The sequence below is a fragment of the Lissotriton vulgaris genome, chromosome 12 (genome assembly GCF_964263255.1).
Source record: "Lissotriton vulgaris chromosome 12, aLisVul1.2, whole genome shotgun sequence".
Classification (NCBI taxonomy): Eukaryota; Metazoa; Chordata; class Amphibia; order Caudata; family Salamandridae; genus Lissotriton; species Lissotriton vulgaris.
In genome coordinates, this window is record NC_141700.1 from 811,406,041 (window position 1) to 811,423,523 (window position 17,483).

At 46.9% G+C, this 17,483-nt stretch overlaps 1 protein-coding gene across 4 annotated transcripts in view; it reads right to left on the bottom strand.

Moving 5' to 3' along the window:
* LOC147678852 (uncharacterized) overlaps positions 1-5,309 on the bottom strand; it is a 121,551-nt gene extending 116,242 nt beyond the window's left edge. The window contains exon 1 of one of the 4 annotated variants that reach the window (XM_086946278.1): positions 5,107-5,309. In XM_086946278.1, coding sequence (XP_086802404.1) covers positions 5,107-5,130 — 24 coding nt within the window. In that variant the 5' untranslated portion in view covers positions 5,131-5,309. The remainder of the gene's footprint in view (positions 1-5,106) is intronic. The other 3 variants (XM_086946280.1, XM_086946281.1, XM_086946279.1) reach the window with 3 other exon arrangements.
* Between the last annotated feature and the right edge of the window lie 12,174 nt (positions 5,310-17,483).

The following is a 17,483-nucleotide window of genomic DNA, read 5'->3' on the forward strand; positions in this document are numbered from 1 at the left end:
CAAGCGTCGCCCCTGCTCTGGAGCTGAAGCTTTCGGCATATGCAGATGCAGAAGCAACGCTCTCCCCGGTGAGCGCACCATAATCCCAGTTGCTATCACAAAGGTAGTCCGGGTTTGGTGACTTCTGGCCCCTTGGCACTCCACACCAAGCATCAGCAATGTCCCCTCAGGCCTCCCCCCTTGAAGGGTAGTTCCATGCTTTCCCGCCCCACGCTGTCAAGGGAGAGGGAACCTGGTACACCAGATCAAAAGCCCCACACGGAGAGCCCGTTGGGTCCCCCGCCAATCATCTCCACTTGCCAAATTGTCTCCCAGAGCAAGAAGCGAGCCGGTGTAGGTGGGTCCTCCAAACAGGATTATCCTGGCATCTGCAGGGGACCCAGCTGCAGCACTCACATGGGACCCCATACAGCAATCTCCACAGGCGGCACAGTCATGGAATCCCAGCGGCCAAACACAAGTCCAGGACAGGACACAGATGCAGGATAAGGGCCGCGCGGGCTGCATCGCTCACCGCACAGCACTCTGTTCGCCCCTAGGAGAACTGCAGTGCAACGGCCGCTTCCCTCGTAGGTTGCACAGGTGGGAGGAATAGCGGACTGTAGCCAGTCAGGGCCAAATAAATATCTACATTGGCAGGATGGTAAAAGACCAGTGCCTGCATGCTCTTCTTTTAGAAGCTGCATGCCTGTGGGATGCATCTGGGCTGTCCTGCACAGCAGACACAAATAAGATTCTTCTTTTAATTCTTTCAAAAAAATAAGCATAGGAAGAGGACTCATTTCCAATCCTCCACCTGCACAGAAATTGACATCACTGGTTTCTCACCAAAAATGTCTTCGCGTAATAAAGGCTGCAGGACAGACACGTAGCGGGTGCACCACTGGTGCACCAAAGGAAAGTCTGTCTGTATCCATCCCTGCCCCATCAGTGCCTTATGCAGGAACCCAGATCCTCCTCCCACCCACCTCACCTCAGTCACCACTACACCCCAACCGTCCACACCCTGATCCCAGTTGAATCTCTCAGCACTGCTACTGAGCATCGACACCCAACCCTAGAGGTGCATTCTCCTGCACCATCTGCTATTTCACATGTACCCTCCAGTGCCCACCACACTTCCCCTAAACTCTTCACACACACTCAACACAAGACCATACACACCCCACTACACCACACCCTATACTGGATTTCTCTCAACATTCATTCTCCCACTAAGCACGCCACCAAAATTTGTGGTCTACTACACGACTTCTCACCAGACCTGCTCTCCCTGACTAAAAACTGTCTGACTCCATTGTCCCCTGCCATCGCTGCAGCAATCTCCCTGGATACAAGATCATAAGACAGTACATGATAAACAAACCCGGAGGCGGAATCACCATCACCTTCAAAGAACCCGTCCAATTCTTCATTACCTCGGAAAGCTCCAGAAGCAAAATTGAACACCTGGCCTTTAAACTCCTCATCACCGCCAACTACACCCTGAGCAGAACCATTGACTACCATCTTCCGGGACCATGTGGCAACTTCGGCAGCACTACTGCAGACTTAAGTCACCCCGCTCTTCTACCCGAGCTCCTTTATTCTCCTCTGTACCCCATTTACCACCTGAGAGACTTCACTCATCACAACAGGACCAACCTCCTGGAGGACTTCTTCAAGCTCAGACTAGCCCAGTGAGGAGGAAGGTCCCAAACACACTGCCGGACACATACTGGATCCCATTATCACCAGCTTCAGCAACATCATAATAGACAACCTCATCAACTTCAACATACCCATCCCACACCACTTCAGAAACCATCAATAAATATTCACAAAAAAACTGGGACAAGACCTCAGAATTATCCTAGTGTTCTGTACTCTAACACCACTGAAACCTTTTAAAATCCATCTCTAAGTCCAACGCGTGGATCACCGGCTGGGCAGATACCCAGGCTGCTCTCAAAGCCAACAAAGAATAAGACAATAAGCAAGGTGGTACATGGAAGAACTCAGGTTCATCAAATGCCAAAGCAAGCAAATTGCACGCAGACGAAGACAAAATCAGAACAAGGACAAAAGCGCCTACAAATCCACCCTTAGCAAATCAGAACAAACAAGTGCTCTGCTCTCATCGATTGCATCGAAAGCAGCACCAATGGCACCAAGGTAAACTTTTATTGTAATTTAAGACTTCACCTCTCCAGCAGCAAGTGCCACCATTGTAGCACCCCTCAGGACCACTGCACCTAGCTGTCCCTGTTCTTCAGCAGCAAGATCCCAAGCATCTAAGAATATTTTGAGCCCCAATTGGATTTCTCACCCTCCCAGATCTCCTCTCCATCTCTACCAACACCCAGAGATCAACCCTTATCAGTTAGCCCACCATCACCACCCTAGAAACCCCAACGTCTATGCAATTCATACACTCAAGAGCACCCTCTGACAACTGGCCTCACCATATCGCCATCAAAGGACTGGAACCCATTAGCGTAGCCCTCACCCCAATCCTGTATGAATCAATCATCACAGCCACCTACTGAGATGCCTGGAAAAAATGCCATGGCACTCCTAATCCTAAAGAAATACCCAGCAAACCATTAGATGCTAGACATCTACTTACTTATCTCCTGGATAACCTACCCATTAAAAGTAATGAAAAGGATGATAAACAAATGCCTAGCCACCTATCTCACTGACAACTACCTCTTCGACCCCACTCAAAATGGATTCAGACCCCTCGCATAAACATCATCCAAGCTCTCATCTCCAGCTAGGTGGACTACGCCAATGCACTCTATGCTGGGATTAACGCTCAACTGACCAGAACACTCCAGGCTACACAAAACTCTGAGTCCAGGCTCACCCTCAACCTTCCACCCCGCACTCACATCACAACACACCTCAAATAGCTCTTCTGGCTTCCAATCAACAAATGAGCACTCTTCAAACTCAACACGTACACATAAAAAGCATTACACAACACAACGTAGGCCCCAGGTACCTCAACGACCACATAAACTTCCACAAATGTACCAGACACCACCACTCAGCCGAACTCCTATTCGTGCACATACCTCGGCTACAAAGAAAGACATTGGGTAATCGTGCCTTCTACCTTACTCCTAAAGACTGGAGCAACCTGACCTGCACACCAGAGCTGCCTCCTGAGTTCTTGAATTCCACAAGAAACGTACGTGCTGGCTCTTCATGTGGCCCGACCCTGGCTCGGCACAAACAGCTGCTGTATCAGTACCAGGATACCGTCCTGGATAAGTTGTGGGCTACACAAATACACATAACACAACATTACAAGCCAGCTTCCAGCAGGTGCACTTCTTTGTACTACATAGAGCCTATTTGACCCCGGGAAAGATTAGACGGTACTTCCGAGTACAAGATGCAGTGTGCCCGAGGTGCCTAGCACCTGAGGTAGAGCTTGATCATTTATTATGGGGTTGTCCGAAGTTAGGGACGTATTGGCCTGAGGTGGGGGAGCTTCTGAACACAGTTACGGACCGTGAAGTGGAGTTTGATATGGCGACTTGCCTACTGCTTTGGTTCCCTCACACGACTAGAACGAAAATTACAAGTAAATGTATTGATCTAGGACTCATATTAGCCCAGAGAGAGATTACCTGGCACTGGAAATCCAAGGAGGGCCCATCAATTAGGAGATGGATGAATGAGCTGCTGAAATGGTCCAGATGTGAAAGTGTGATTAGATTGCGGCAGGCTGCTAGGACTGCTAACGATAAGAGCTTGGAGATGGCGAGGGCTTGGGATACAATAGTGCAGGCTCTGAAAGACTACATGACAGAGGATGAAGAGTAGTGACATCCGGAGAGGAGGGTTCCATGGGGCTTGCAAGAACGAATACATATAATGAAGTGGCGACCTCCTGAGTCAGTCCCTACAATTACAACCCACATCAGCAGCAGTTGGGGGGAGGAAGAGGAAGGGGGGGTAAGGGGGGGGATCCGCAGTAATGACAGGAGGGGGTGCCCGCAGAAGGGAACTGGAGTTACTACTGAAAGGAGGGATATCTGGGTCACAACACTTTGGAAACACAGGGATTGGTTACCGATGGCCCCCAGAACACACCACCAAGGGAGGGCACTAGAAGGGACCGAATAGTGCGGGCACTGATGCTACTGGTGTCTCCCATAATGGCGGGCCGACTATAATTGGCGGTGAATTGGGGGGGGGGGGGGGGGGAATTTGGAGGGTAAAAATGCAGATACTACATAGTGTTGTTGACCAGACATCTCTATGAGATGGCCACCATGACGTCTTTGCTGGAAAATACGAATACGCCGCCCAACCTCCGGGATGTGGGCTGAATGGCTGTGTGCAATATTATTGACAAGAATGTGCCTTGGAATGTCAAGAGTGAGATGGTTGACCTATTTTGCTGCTTTGTTTCTAATTCTGCAATAAAAACAGATTTAAAAAAAATACTAATAACACAACATTACAAAACACTGAGAAGCTAACCCTGTTTCAGCACAGAGCAGCAGTTGAAAGCTGGCAGTAGAGGCTGACTGGGCACTAAAATTAACAAATTACTTAATCTATGGGTGCCACGGGTTCCGGGACGCTCAAATTAAAATAGGTAAGCAGGCCAGTGGCCTTCCATTAGAACTTCAGGGATGAGCAACTGTTAAATGGCCATTTCTAGAGCACCTTGTGATATATTAACCACTACATGGATGGCGCGGCTTGGTTTTATTGACAAAAAAAGTGGCAATGGACTGCCACGCATAAACACCTCCCACCTCGCCACCAAGACATGGAACACCCTCCCCACCCACCTACGGCTGACCCAAGGCCTACTGACCTTCAGAAGACTTCTCAAGCCCTGGCTCTTCGAGCAGTAGCATCACTCCCCTTAGCGCCTTGAGACCCTCACGGGTAAGTAGTGCGCTTTACAAATGTTACGATTGATTGATTGAAATGTCACGCATAAGCACATTGAAAGCACAGTGACGACATTGGAATGTCACGCATAAGCACAGTGAAGTAATTTAACTGTCACGCATAAACACCCCGAAGTCACTGAAATGTCACGCATGAGTAGGCTCAAGCCTTGGCAGCATGGACCCCGGCACATCCACTCACCCCATGGGTCTCCTTCAGAGACATGGCTCCGGGCTCCGCAGGTACCACCGCCGCCGGCCTCAGTCGATCCCTCGCGAGGTGAAAGTCTCCACAAGAACCCGCGGTGGCAGATCTCAGGGGGCAAAGGAAGTTCTGACAGCGCCGCTGGTGTGAGCATCTACTGCGCAAGCGCAGAGCAGGAGAACACTACCAATGCGCATGCCCAGAGTCGTGTACACTATCGATGGGCATGCGCAGAGCCAGAAGACATAATCAATGGGCATGCGCAGACCGGGAAACACATCAATACGCATGCGCAGAGCTGAAGGACATTAGGCATGGTCATGCCACAGAGAGCTCCCAGCTCAGGAGGCCAAAACCAACGAAGTAGGACTAGTCCCCATGCCAGGCGATGAGCCGGAACTGACGTCGGCCACTTGACTTCCGCGAACCAGCTCTATGATCAACATGGGTGGTGACAAATGTCGCACGAGCATGCGCAGAAAGAGCCGGGGGTCAGGGGCCCAAAAGCCTTAAAACCCCTGACTGTCACCCCCCTGGGGTGAGGAGGGCCGAGGACCCCCATCCCCGAGGGGCCGAAGAGCCTCGGTGCCCCCGATTGCCGGACCGTGAGAAGGACAGAGATGCCCCTCCCCAGAGGAAGAATGGGACGAAGAGCCGCAGAAGCTGAGGTGATGGATCACGGACAGCCGCTGGGTACTTCACAAGCTCGGGAGGGCCCAGGTTCACGGGGAGTAGCGGATCCTACAGTCCGGGCTTTGCTTATCCAGCTGGTGTTGAGTTTGTGGTGTGAAAACAGGACTGCAGGTCCCAAAATGCAAAGGAAAAATGGAAGAGGGACAAAGGTTGGAGAGATGAGGTGAAGGCAGGCTCCGGATGTTGAGTTGTGACTTACACGCAGCAGAATAAAGACATGTTTAACTACTCTGGGTGTGCTGATTATGCGCTGGTAGGACGCTACTCTATTCATGCATTGATTCTGGATACTTAAGACCCCATACATTCTACACCGGTGTAGGCCCAAGGATCAAAAATTTGCTAGCATTCGCGCCAAGAATTATCAATTCTATTAAGGACACGGAGGCGAGGATTATGCTTCTCTATCTTTACTGCAAAAACACAGCAGCCAATGAAAATGCCTATTTTCTTTTACAAACAGTATAAACAACTACAATGCCCATGATGCATACATATTAGTCACGCCTCCATAGTCCATAAGAACCTTCTGCGTGGTCCCATCCTCTTTCTTTGCAGAGAACGCAAGTCCAACATAAACATGAATACATCCAACATCTCCTCCAACGTGGAAGAATAAACCAGTCTTCAAGTGAAAGCTCGTGCCAACCATCTTCGTCTAGTCAGACTTCTTGTCTGATCCTGAAAAAAAAAGGAAATGAGACAACGTAACCACTGTATAAACCAAATGTCATAACAGTGAACATGGGGGGGGAGAGCTTTTTTACTGTCAACAAAAGCCAGGTGGGGTAATCCTCGTCTCCGTGTCCTTAATAGAATTGAAAATTCTTGGCTCGAATGCTAGCACATTTTTGATTCTATTACAGGACTGGAGGCTTCAGATTATGCTAGTTTAACGCTCATTAAAAACCACAGTAGTAATATCACCCACCGGCTTATAATAGAACGTTTTAAAAGTTAACTCAGAGGACCAATCTGCACAACGCATAATGTCCTGAATGTTAGAACCCAGCATGTATGATTTTGAGCACCAAACATTTGGGTGTCAATACCAGCATCTTCCATTACAAATCGAAGCCATCTGGCAATAGTGGCAGCTGTCACTGGTTTAAATGGTTTCTGCAGTGCAATCAACAACTGAGAACAACCTTGTGGTCTCAAGACCCTTGTACATTCCTCATACGTCTTTAAACATTGTACCACACATAATTTTTCATTTTCTGGGAAAGCATTGTAATCAATATGACAAGACAATGTTTTGGTACGTCCGGTAATACTGAAAGAAACCCCTTCAGGGGTAAATACTCTACCTGTAACGTCGAGTACTCTCACATCCGATGAACGTCTGCACGACGACAGGCACAGCAACATAACCAACTTGGCCGAAAGCTGTTTCCGAGATAGGAGAGTATTAACAGGCCAACGGTTGAACAATGATTTAACTAAGGAAACGTCCCACAGACCTGAATACTTGGGCTTAGGTGGGTTAGCAACCCTGATTCCTTTAAGGAGTTTGTATACCACCGGGTGCATGCCCACCGGTTTGCCATCCACCAGTGCATGACCGCTGAAATGGCCGATCGAAAATTATTGACCGAGCGATAAGCCAGACCTTCAGCTGCTTTGTCTGATAAGAAATTCAACATGTGGGGTAACTCTGACCCCACGGGATCCAAATGTCATTCCAAGCACCAAAACCAAAAAGGGAGGTACCCTCTGAACCAATAAGGGACAGGGTAAACAAGTTTAAAAGAAAAGAAGTCCCTGAGCATAAGGATATCCCTTAAGTCGTAATACAACCAGCCTCAAAAATATTGTGGAAGGCAGTAATCGACCCAAAAATAACCGTACGATCCAGTTAGAACTATCTTCGCTCACTAAATTTGAAAATAGTAACTAACGTCAGTTTGGGAACTCTGTACAATAAATCCATGCAATAATTTAGAACAACCTACTATGAAAAACAGTTAAAACCATGAGTTTATTTCTTAAAAGTTAATACCATATCAAAGCTTCAAAATCAGTACATAATTCAGACATTTGATCAAATAATTATACCCAATACACAGTAAAAAAACAAGAGTCGACGCGCTGTTTTGGTGTCTTATGGGGATGAGCACACCTTCTTCAGGACGGTTTTTTTAAATCACTAAAAAGAAATACGACAATTAAAATTCACTTACAACAGAGTCCTAATGTATCCTGACGTTAGTAATTACATTTTTGCTTCTAGCGTATCATCATATACAATCACATATTACAGCGCCTATAGCGTGCAAATCCATAAAATGCTGGTATGGTAGGGTTTTCATTATGAAGAAAAAAGTATTCATCTTGATAGATAATACCATCTTCTTTTGCTAATAGCAGTAATCTTGTGATTTTGTCAGACAGAGAACTAAGTTCATCTCTATTGGAGAGGCAGTAATGTTCCGCATTATTTAGAAGGGAGTACATACAGGCATTATAATCCACAGTATCCATAAGCACGACACTGCCTCCCTTGTCTGCTGGTTTTATTGTAACAGTGAGATCGTCTTCTAGGGATTTCAATGCTTGTTTTTCCATTTTAGTAAAATTTTGATCTACCCAGTTTTTTTTATCTAAAAGGTCTTATATACTCTTCTCTACGCAGCGTTCGAAGATCATTATATATCTTTTTTAACCATATTTGCCTGAGGGGTCCATTTTGATCTAGATTTAAGGCCAGATTTATTGTCACTAGGGGCTCTAGGCTTACCTTCAAAGTAGGCATTTAGCCTTACTTTTCTGAAGAAGCTTTGAAGGTCACGTTCAAGACTGTACCTATTGGTACAGCAATTATCCACGTTAATGCAACATTTTGACCCAGGTAGGATGCCTTTTGGTTTACTTGACATCTTGACATAGAAGTTTTTATTGTCATAGGAAGCATTTGTAAACAGGGGTTTGAATAAACGCTTTGACACAGCTTATCCCTTAGGTGGAAATTAAAAAAAAAAACATCACCAAAACTGCAAGATACGTCGCTAAAAGAATAAGAAGCCGTATCATCCATGTGTTATCTTTTACCTTAAATCCCTCAAAACTCGAGGTATGTTGTGACATTGAATGCCTTATAATAAAGAGACATATAGTATAAGGTGAAATAGCAAGTAAATGCACTTGCTAGGAATGAGACATGTATAAATGGTACAGAATATAACATGGGCCATTTACAGAAAACAGTGATCAATTAGCTGAGTATAATTCTTGTTCGTTTGCCAGACAATGATGTAATGATATTGTCTAAATTTAAAGATTTGCACGCTATAGGCGCTGTAATATGTGATTGTATATGATGATACGCTAGAAGCAAAAATGTAATTACTAACGTGAGGATACATTAGTACTCTGTTGTAAGTGAATTTTAATTGTCGTATTTCTTTTTAGTGATTTAAAAAAAACTTCCTGAAGAAGGTGTGCTCATCCCCATAAGACACCGAAACGCCGCGTCGACTCTTGTTTTTTTTACTTTGTATTGTGTATAATTATTTGATCAAATGTCTGAATTATGTACTGATTTTGAAGCTTTGATATGTTATTACCTTTTAAGAAATAAACTGATGGTTTTAACTGTTTTTCATAGTGGATTGTTCTTAATTGTTGCATGGATTTATTGTACAGAGTTCCCAAACTGACGTTTGTGACTATTTTCAAATTTAGTGAGCGAAGATAGTTCTAACTGGATCGTACGGTTATTTTTGGGTCGATTACGGCCTTCCACAATATTTTTGAGGCTGGTTGTATTACGACTTAAGGGATATCCTTATGCTCAGGGACTTCTTTTCTTTTATTCCAAGCACCAATCCACCCAGCTCTTCCAGGCTGAGGAATATTGCTATCCTGGTGGAAGGTGCCCAGGCTTGTCTGATAAACTCAGTAGCCTTGTCCAAAAATCCTGGCAAGTTCCACTGCTCCGTGAAAGCCTCCATGCCATCATCGTGAGCCGCCCGTCCAGAATCATGGGATGCCGCCCCTGAAGAGGACTCAGCAACAACGAGCTCGACTGCAGGAGCAACCTGGGGAGGTCGCAGCTCCACTGTAACAATTTTGGAAACCACGGTTTAGACGTCCACCACGGAGTCACTAGGACTAGCTCTTTGTCTGATCACCTGAGTCGTCACCCTGGGGATCAGCAAGAATGGGGGAAATGCATACTGTGTCGCGCCCGACCAATCCTGCAGAAAAGCATCGGTCGCTTGTGCCATTGGATCCGGCCTCCAGCTGAAAAATCGAGGAATCTGACACGTGAGTCTGGAAGCGAAGGGGTCCATCTGGAAGGGAGCCCAGAGTGACTGAAGACACTGAAAAACCTTGGGAAGCAACTGCCAGTCGCTGTAGTCCCTTAGGTGTCTGGAATTCCAATCCGCCACCTGGTTGGACTGGCCCGGGATGTACTCTGCCATCACTGAAATCTGATGAGTGAGGCAGTAATGCCAAAAGTCTTTGGCTATCTCTACCAGTAGAGACGATCTCGTGCCGCCCAACTTGTTGATATACCTCACCGCTGACACATTGTCCATGCGGAGGAGGATTCAACAAGAGGTCTGCTTCGGGGACAGTGTCCGAATTGCGAAGGACCCTGCGAGCAGTTCCAAGCAATTTATGTGCAAGGATAACTCTTGCCGAGACCATCAGCCGCCTGTGGAGATTTCTCCACAGTGTGCGCCCCAGCCCCAACGGCTGGCGTCGGACTCGATAACCACTTCGGGTTGAGAACCGAAGATTGCTCTGCCGTTCCAGGCGTCTACGTGACCTAGCCACCACTGCAATTCGGTCCTGACCTCCTGAGATAGAGGAATGGTGTCCGCGTAGGATAGTCCTTTCTGAATGTGTCTGATTTTGAGGCGCTGAAGAGCCCTGTAGTGAAGAGGACCCGGGAAGATTGCCTGAATCGACAAGGCCAAAATTCCTACTACTCTGGCAATGGCCCTGAGCGAGACCGTCTGCCTGTTCAACAGCGCCAGGACCTCCTTCTTGAGATCCCTCAACTTCGCCTTGGGGAGGGAAAGCTGAGCCGACCGAGAATCGATCGTGATCCCGAGGAAATCTATCAACTGAGTCGGAGCAACCACCGACTTCTTCAGGTTGATTACAAACCCTAAGCTCTGAAGCACCGTTGTCGTGAGACCCAGGTGCTGCAGGAGAGAGGCCTGAGTTTGTGCCATGATCAGGATGTCGTCTAAATATATTATGTCGTATCCCTCGCTCCCTGAGATGGGCGACCACCAGTTTCATCACCTTGGTGAAACACCAAGGAGCTGAGGAGAGCCCGAAAGGAAGAGCCAAATATTCGTACCATCGCAAGTTCCACCTGAACTGGAGGAACCTGCGATGTGGAGGGAAGATAGGGATGGAGAGGTAGGTGTCCTTGAGATCCAGCCTGACTAACCAATCCCCTTCCTGCAACAAGTCCGCTAGAAGATGGATCCCCTCAATTTTGAAATGATTGTATGTGAGAAACTGATTGAATTCTTTGAGGTTCAGAACAAGCCTGTTCCCACCCCCTTTCTTCTGTACAATAAAGATGTTGCTGCAGAAGCCGTGAGGTCCCTCGTTGCACGGTGCTATCGCGTGCTTCTGCAGCAACTCTGCGATCTCCTCGTTTATAAAATTGTGATCTTGTAGGGAAAAATGGAGATCTGCGGGAAGATTTGACTGAAACGGAGGAGAGTAAAACTCTAACTGAAAACCTTGAATTGTTTGCAACACCCAAGCGTCCTGAGTTAGATCCCGCCATTGCCGTAGACAGTGCCGAGTACAACCCCCCAAAGGAAGAAATGAATGGACTACCACACTCACCTGTGGATTGTTGGGCCTTGAAGTTCGCCCTGTTGTTGCCGGACTGGAAACGCCCTCTGTTAAATCTTCTGCGGGAAGGATAAAAGGTGCCCCCACGTGTGGAGTCCCAGTCGCCTCTTCCGCGACCAAAGTCGCCTCTCTGGGAACCTTGCTGGAATCCTCGGCCTGATGAGCGGAACCCGCCTCGTCCGGCCCGATTAAAAACACCCTGGTTGAAGACTCCTTTTATTCCTGTCTGCGCCTTATCAAGAGATGTAAAAGGACCGACGTATTCCGAAATGTCTTTGACAAAGCGCTCTCCGAAGAGCTGACTCACTGCTAAGGGTCCCGGCTCGGCGTCTGCCAGCTCTGTGAGGTTGCTGTCCATCCGGATTAGTAGAGACTTGCGCCTCTCCGACGAGATCGCACAATTCGCGTTGCCAATGAGGCATATGGCCCGTTGGGTCCAGCCCGCAAGAATATCCAGGTCTATTGGCGTCGTGCTTTCCTTGGCCGCCCAAGCCATCTCCAATATTTTGGCCAAAGGGCCCACAACGTGGAGCATTTTATCTTGGCAGCCGCGCCTGCCGCGGTCAATCCACGTTTGGGGTCCTTGGAGAACTTTTTTAAGAATGTCAACAGGCTAGCATCGATTTCAGGCGTTTCCGCCACTTAGTCCTGCAGGTCCGGGCGTGGACACTCTGACTTCAGACGATTGCGCACCTCTCGGGAAAATCCTTTTCTCAAGTTGTCGTGTAGGTAGTCAGAGACCGCGGGAGGCAGTACCCAGTCCGAAGATCGGGGGTGCATGATTTCGGAGGGGTCGAATGTGAACGGGGTATTCGAAGGTTCCGCTGAGGCTAGCGAGATCTTCACCTTCTTTGGGGGAGGAGGTTCCTCCGAGGTGTCAGTGTCGGTGTCGGCGTTGGTTGTGGTGGTATCGGTATCCGTATAGGCCTTTAGCTTAGCCTTGGATTTAGTCCCTGCATAGGAATGGTCTGTAGCCCCACTGGCGGGCAGCGTTGATAGAGCCTGGGCATGTAGCCATTGCTTAGGGGCAACCATGCCCTCACCAGAAGTAGAGGCTTCTGACTTTCTTTTCTGCGGTTTCTTATCATAACCATGTCTTCTGGCGAAACCCTCCAACTGCTTCCTAATAGGTCGCAGAGCTACCGCAAGGGCTTGTTGAATGTTCTGAGGGACCGTGTGTTCCATTGCTCTGCTTACAGAGGACTGGACAGAGGCGTCCAAAGCTTCTACGAGGTTATCCTCAAGGACAGCCTCCTGCTGACCTTCATACACTTCCTCCTTTTCCTCATCTTCATTAGGGTATCTAACCCAGTCATCCATATTATAGGTGGAGTGGTTTAGCTACAAGCCAAAAGAATTTCTGATGCTTTGACAGCAAACACAACCACCAGGAGGGGTAATGGGGGGGGGGCAGCCCACAAGCACACCGTATAAGCAAGTACTCCTATAGCCCCATCAGCAAAGCTGTAATCCAACAGGTCAGTAACCTAGGCCAAATAATGATACTTAGAGCACGTGCCCACTCTATGGCCAGTATTTTACAACCTTTTGTGAAGGCGAACCCAACAGAGTGGCAACCGATCAAGAAAAACGCTCCATAATGCGTTTTAAATCAAAGCAGGGGTTCGCGCTGAGGTAACCGCCCAAACGCTATCAAAAAAACGCCCAAAAGTAGCCCAAATTTGCAGCGTTTAGGCGCGCGCATCGGCCGAGAGCCACCCGGCGTGTGCGGCGGAGGAGGGCTATTAGGGGGCCCAATGCCGGCGCCTAGTGCGCAATGCTGGGAACAAAGGCTCCGGTGAGATCAGTGGCTGCCGCCCTGCCGGTCAATGACCGTGCATAGAGACTCGACTGGAGCGTCGCGGTCAGCGAGGCGGGAGAACACCGCTCTAATGCCCCAATGAGGAAAGGGAAATAAAGCGCCAGAAACGAAGCGACGCTCCGGACCCAAAGAAAGCCTGAAACGGAGCGTCCCTCACAGGTACAATATCATCAATGAAAAGTGTAACCATAGCTTTAATACTAACAATGCTATGAAAATAACCATGTACATCAGAGACATACTCAATAACACAAATAAACCCCCCTGCAAGGCAGAGTGAGGAACATAGAATGTGCACTTAACTCTTGCTGTGAGCAGCAAAGAAAGAGGATGATGGGACCACGCAGAGGGTTCTTATGGACTATGGAGGCGTGGCTAATATGTTTGCATCATGGGCAATGTAGTTGTTTATACTGTTTGTAAAAGAAAATATGCATTTTCATCGGCTGCTGTGTTTTTGCAGTAAAGATAGAGAAGCATAACCTGAAGCCTCCGGTCCTGTAATAGAATCTGATGACAGCTTAGTACGAAGACGTCAAGAGACACAGCAGCTTCTCGGCATATAAATCAAATTATCAGGAGATGCTGCAGGAAGTAATAATTACCTCTACATCCCTCAACCCAATCATTAACCATGAGGATAATCACCAATCCTGAGACGCAAATATAACAGGAAATGCTTTCACTAACCCCATCCTCAGCTGGGTGCTATAGTAGAACAGCATACCTTCAGCACACCCTCTTTTACTTCCTCTCTTATGAAGAGGATCAGGAATGTGGAGGTTGCCGCTGGGCTTCAACCTCCTGCTTGCATTAGAGTTTCTTGCCCTGCTGAGCAGGGGATAACTGTGATTGTCACCATGGGAGCACTATGCTTTTCAGAGGAGCATTTGTTCTTGAGGTATGCATGATAAGTGAGCCATAACATGGCACACTCGTTTTTTGCCTGTTTGTTATTTAACCACCTGAAGATTTTGACTCGCAGTACATTGAAAACCGTTGTTACCTCTTCTTGAAATTATCTGCTGTATGTGATACTGGCATTCAGCTCAGTGAAATCTGCTTTCCACATAAGCGCAGAGAGTATGACTGAACTAAGAGCAAGCACATTGCTAGCTTAGTCTTCTATGTTTTTTCGTCCCTTGGTAGCAGCAGAGGGAGAGTGAACCTGTTTCCTTGGGTGCTAGCAGTAAGCCCCTTATACAATCTTAAAATCCTGATGGCATTTTATTATTATTTCCAGTCTGAAAGTGAACTTACCAGTAAAACACATGCATAAAAGGAAGCACTGTTCTCCCTCCTGATTGTTATCAGATGATAGATCGGGGCCTTCACATAGCCCTCCCATTAAAATGCCCAAATCCTCTGTAGAGGATGAAAGGATCACAAAACTGATTTTAGAGACATTGGTCTTTTTATAAAGGAAGAAGGGAGAAGTTTCTGAAGCAGCAGGACAACAAAGCATTTATTCTGCACTTTCTGCTTCAGATTTATGGAGCAATTCTCCCCTCACTCCGCCTCATCATAAAAAGGAGATATATATTACCAGAGATGTGCAACCTGAATTATTGGGGCACATTAAAGAGAACGTGGCTTTTCCAGAGGGTGAAATAGCAGGCTTGTCCAAAGATACAGTACTGAGACAATTAAGAAGCCTGCTGGTATTAATGTTCCTATCCATCAATTTGTTACGGATTGTAGGAGGCTGTCTTAGTACATGGTGCACACTTAATTAAATGAAGCACCCCGCAGTAATCCAGACAACCCTTATAGCGATTTTAGTGGTCTCAGACAACATAGAAAGCTCCCTAAGGGGTAGCTGGGGAGAGAAGCCTTCAGGCTTAGTCCAGAAGGAGTGTTAAGCAGCTTGTTTTACCAGTACTAATCATGTAGTGTAGGTTAATTGAAAAATAACCATATAGTGTAGTTATAAAAAAAGTTCTAAATACTATAAACACTTACTAACACAATGGTATATCTCCTAATGGAGATATAAGCATAATACACAATATTTCAAAAGGAGAACAGGTAAGTAGCACAAATACACAGTGGTCCCCAAGGGGAGACCAAACCATATACTAAAAAATGTGGAAAGCGAACTGCGACCGAAGTCAAGACTTGACCCAGAAGACTTAAAAGAGCTACAACCCAATAACCACCCGAGGTAGGTACCCAGAAACACCACGGAGGCCGTGTGCAGAATGGAAACGCAGCCAAGTACTCAATGCAAGTCAATGGGTAAATCGCGGTTGCAGTTTTTGAGAAGAAGGACCCTTCCCAGAGGACCCTGAAGAACCCTCATGGAAGATGGGAGGTTGGAGAGTCTCCCCACCTGTGGATACCCCAGAAATCAGGATACCTACACCAGGGAAGCCGGGGGCATAGGTGTGAAGTGACGTCGGAAACCACTGAAGACCATAATGGAGGACTTCAGTGAAGATGCCACTGGCGAAGGAGGTGAAAGAACCTGGTGGAAACCAAGGGTGGATTCTTGAAGAGGAGTACCTGCAAGTAGAGGGGACAGAGTCTGTGCCACTCAGGAGTGACCAAGAGGCACATAAGACCAATGACCACCCATGACGGAAGATGCAAGAGAGTAAAAAATTTGCAAACATTTGTGACAATAATTTTCAGAACTACCAGGGACACATACATTCCCCATGCATTCCTATGGGAGGGCAGGCCTATCTCATCACATGCACTCAGAGTGCGCACGCACTTTCCACTGGGACACAGTGAAAGTGCGCAGACCCAAAAATCACCATCACCAGGTTACCATTAGAAGCAAAAAGTCTAGGGGTGAACCTGCCAGAAGGGCCAAGTCCAACACCACCCATGACGGAAGATGCAGGAGAGTTAAAAATTTGCAAACATTTGTGACAATAATTTTCAATTCTATTAAGGACACGGAGGCGAGGATTATGCTTCTCATTTCTTTACCACTTTATTCAGAGCCGCCAATGAAAGAAAAGTTTCAATAACACTACGTTTTCCATGAACACCAGCATGTCACATGACCAACCATAGAGCACAGCCCTATATAAACCCTTTCTAAGGTAACAGAGTCCTCTTTCTTTGAGTAAAGTCCAACAGTTAAGTCAGTGCCAACCACGAAACTTGAAAATGTTGATCCAGCATTCACTGGAGATCTTTCCCATGAGGATCCAACTCAGAGCTCAACGGTGCTCAATTCTGGATCTCTCTACTGGACAAAACAAAGTCCAACGACTGTTTGGCGTTAAGAAGGCGTTCTTCTCCACTAACTGCAGTGTGTAAACGTAGAAAACATCAGTTTCATAGCGCTTCACTTGCCATCTGCATCTGGAATTGAAAAGGAAGGCTGTAACACTGGTCTCATCACATATGTCACCAATCATGACAAAAGAAAGAGGATGGAAAACATAAGAAAATGTATTCATTACATTATTACATTGTAAACAACTTTAGTCTGGGTGGGATAATCCTCGCCTCCGTGTCCTTAATAGAATTGAAAATTCTTGTCACAAATGTTTGCAAAGTTCTAATTCTATATCCGGACCAGAGCCTCCAATTATGCTTGTTTAAAGCTTAGCCACCACATCAACAATTGGTTTGTAATAAAACGTTTTAAAAGTAGTCTCAGTTGACCAATCAGCTGCATTCATGATGTCTGCGAGGCATAAGATTTCGAGGCCATAGCCCCCCGAGCTGAGTAGGCTCCAAATTTGGACACATCAGTGCCAGCTTCGCCCATGAGCCAAAGTACCCATCTCATCAGGGTGGCTGGGTTCACTGGGCGGAAAAGTTTTTGTAGTGCAATCAATAATTGAACCCTCATATGTGCACGAAATTTAGCGTTACTCACCTCATACGCTTTCAAGCATTGTACTACACAAAGCTTAGGATAATCCGGAAAAGCCAGATAGGATACTGAATAGGTAGTGCATTTAGTTAGTTTTGAAATGGAAAAATTAACTCCAACCAGGGAAAATCTATGTCCCGCTTGATCCAAAGTGCGGACATCTGACACTCTTTTACTGAGATAAGA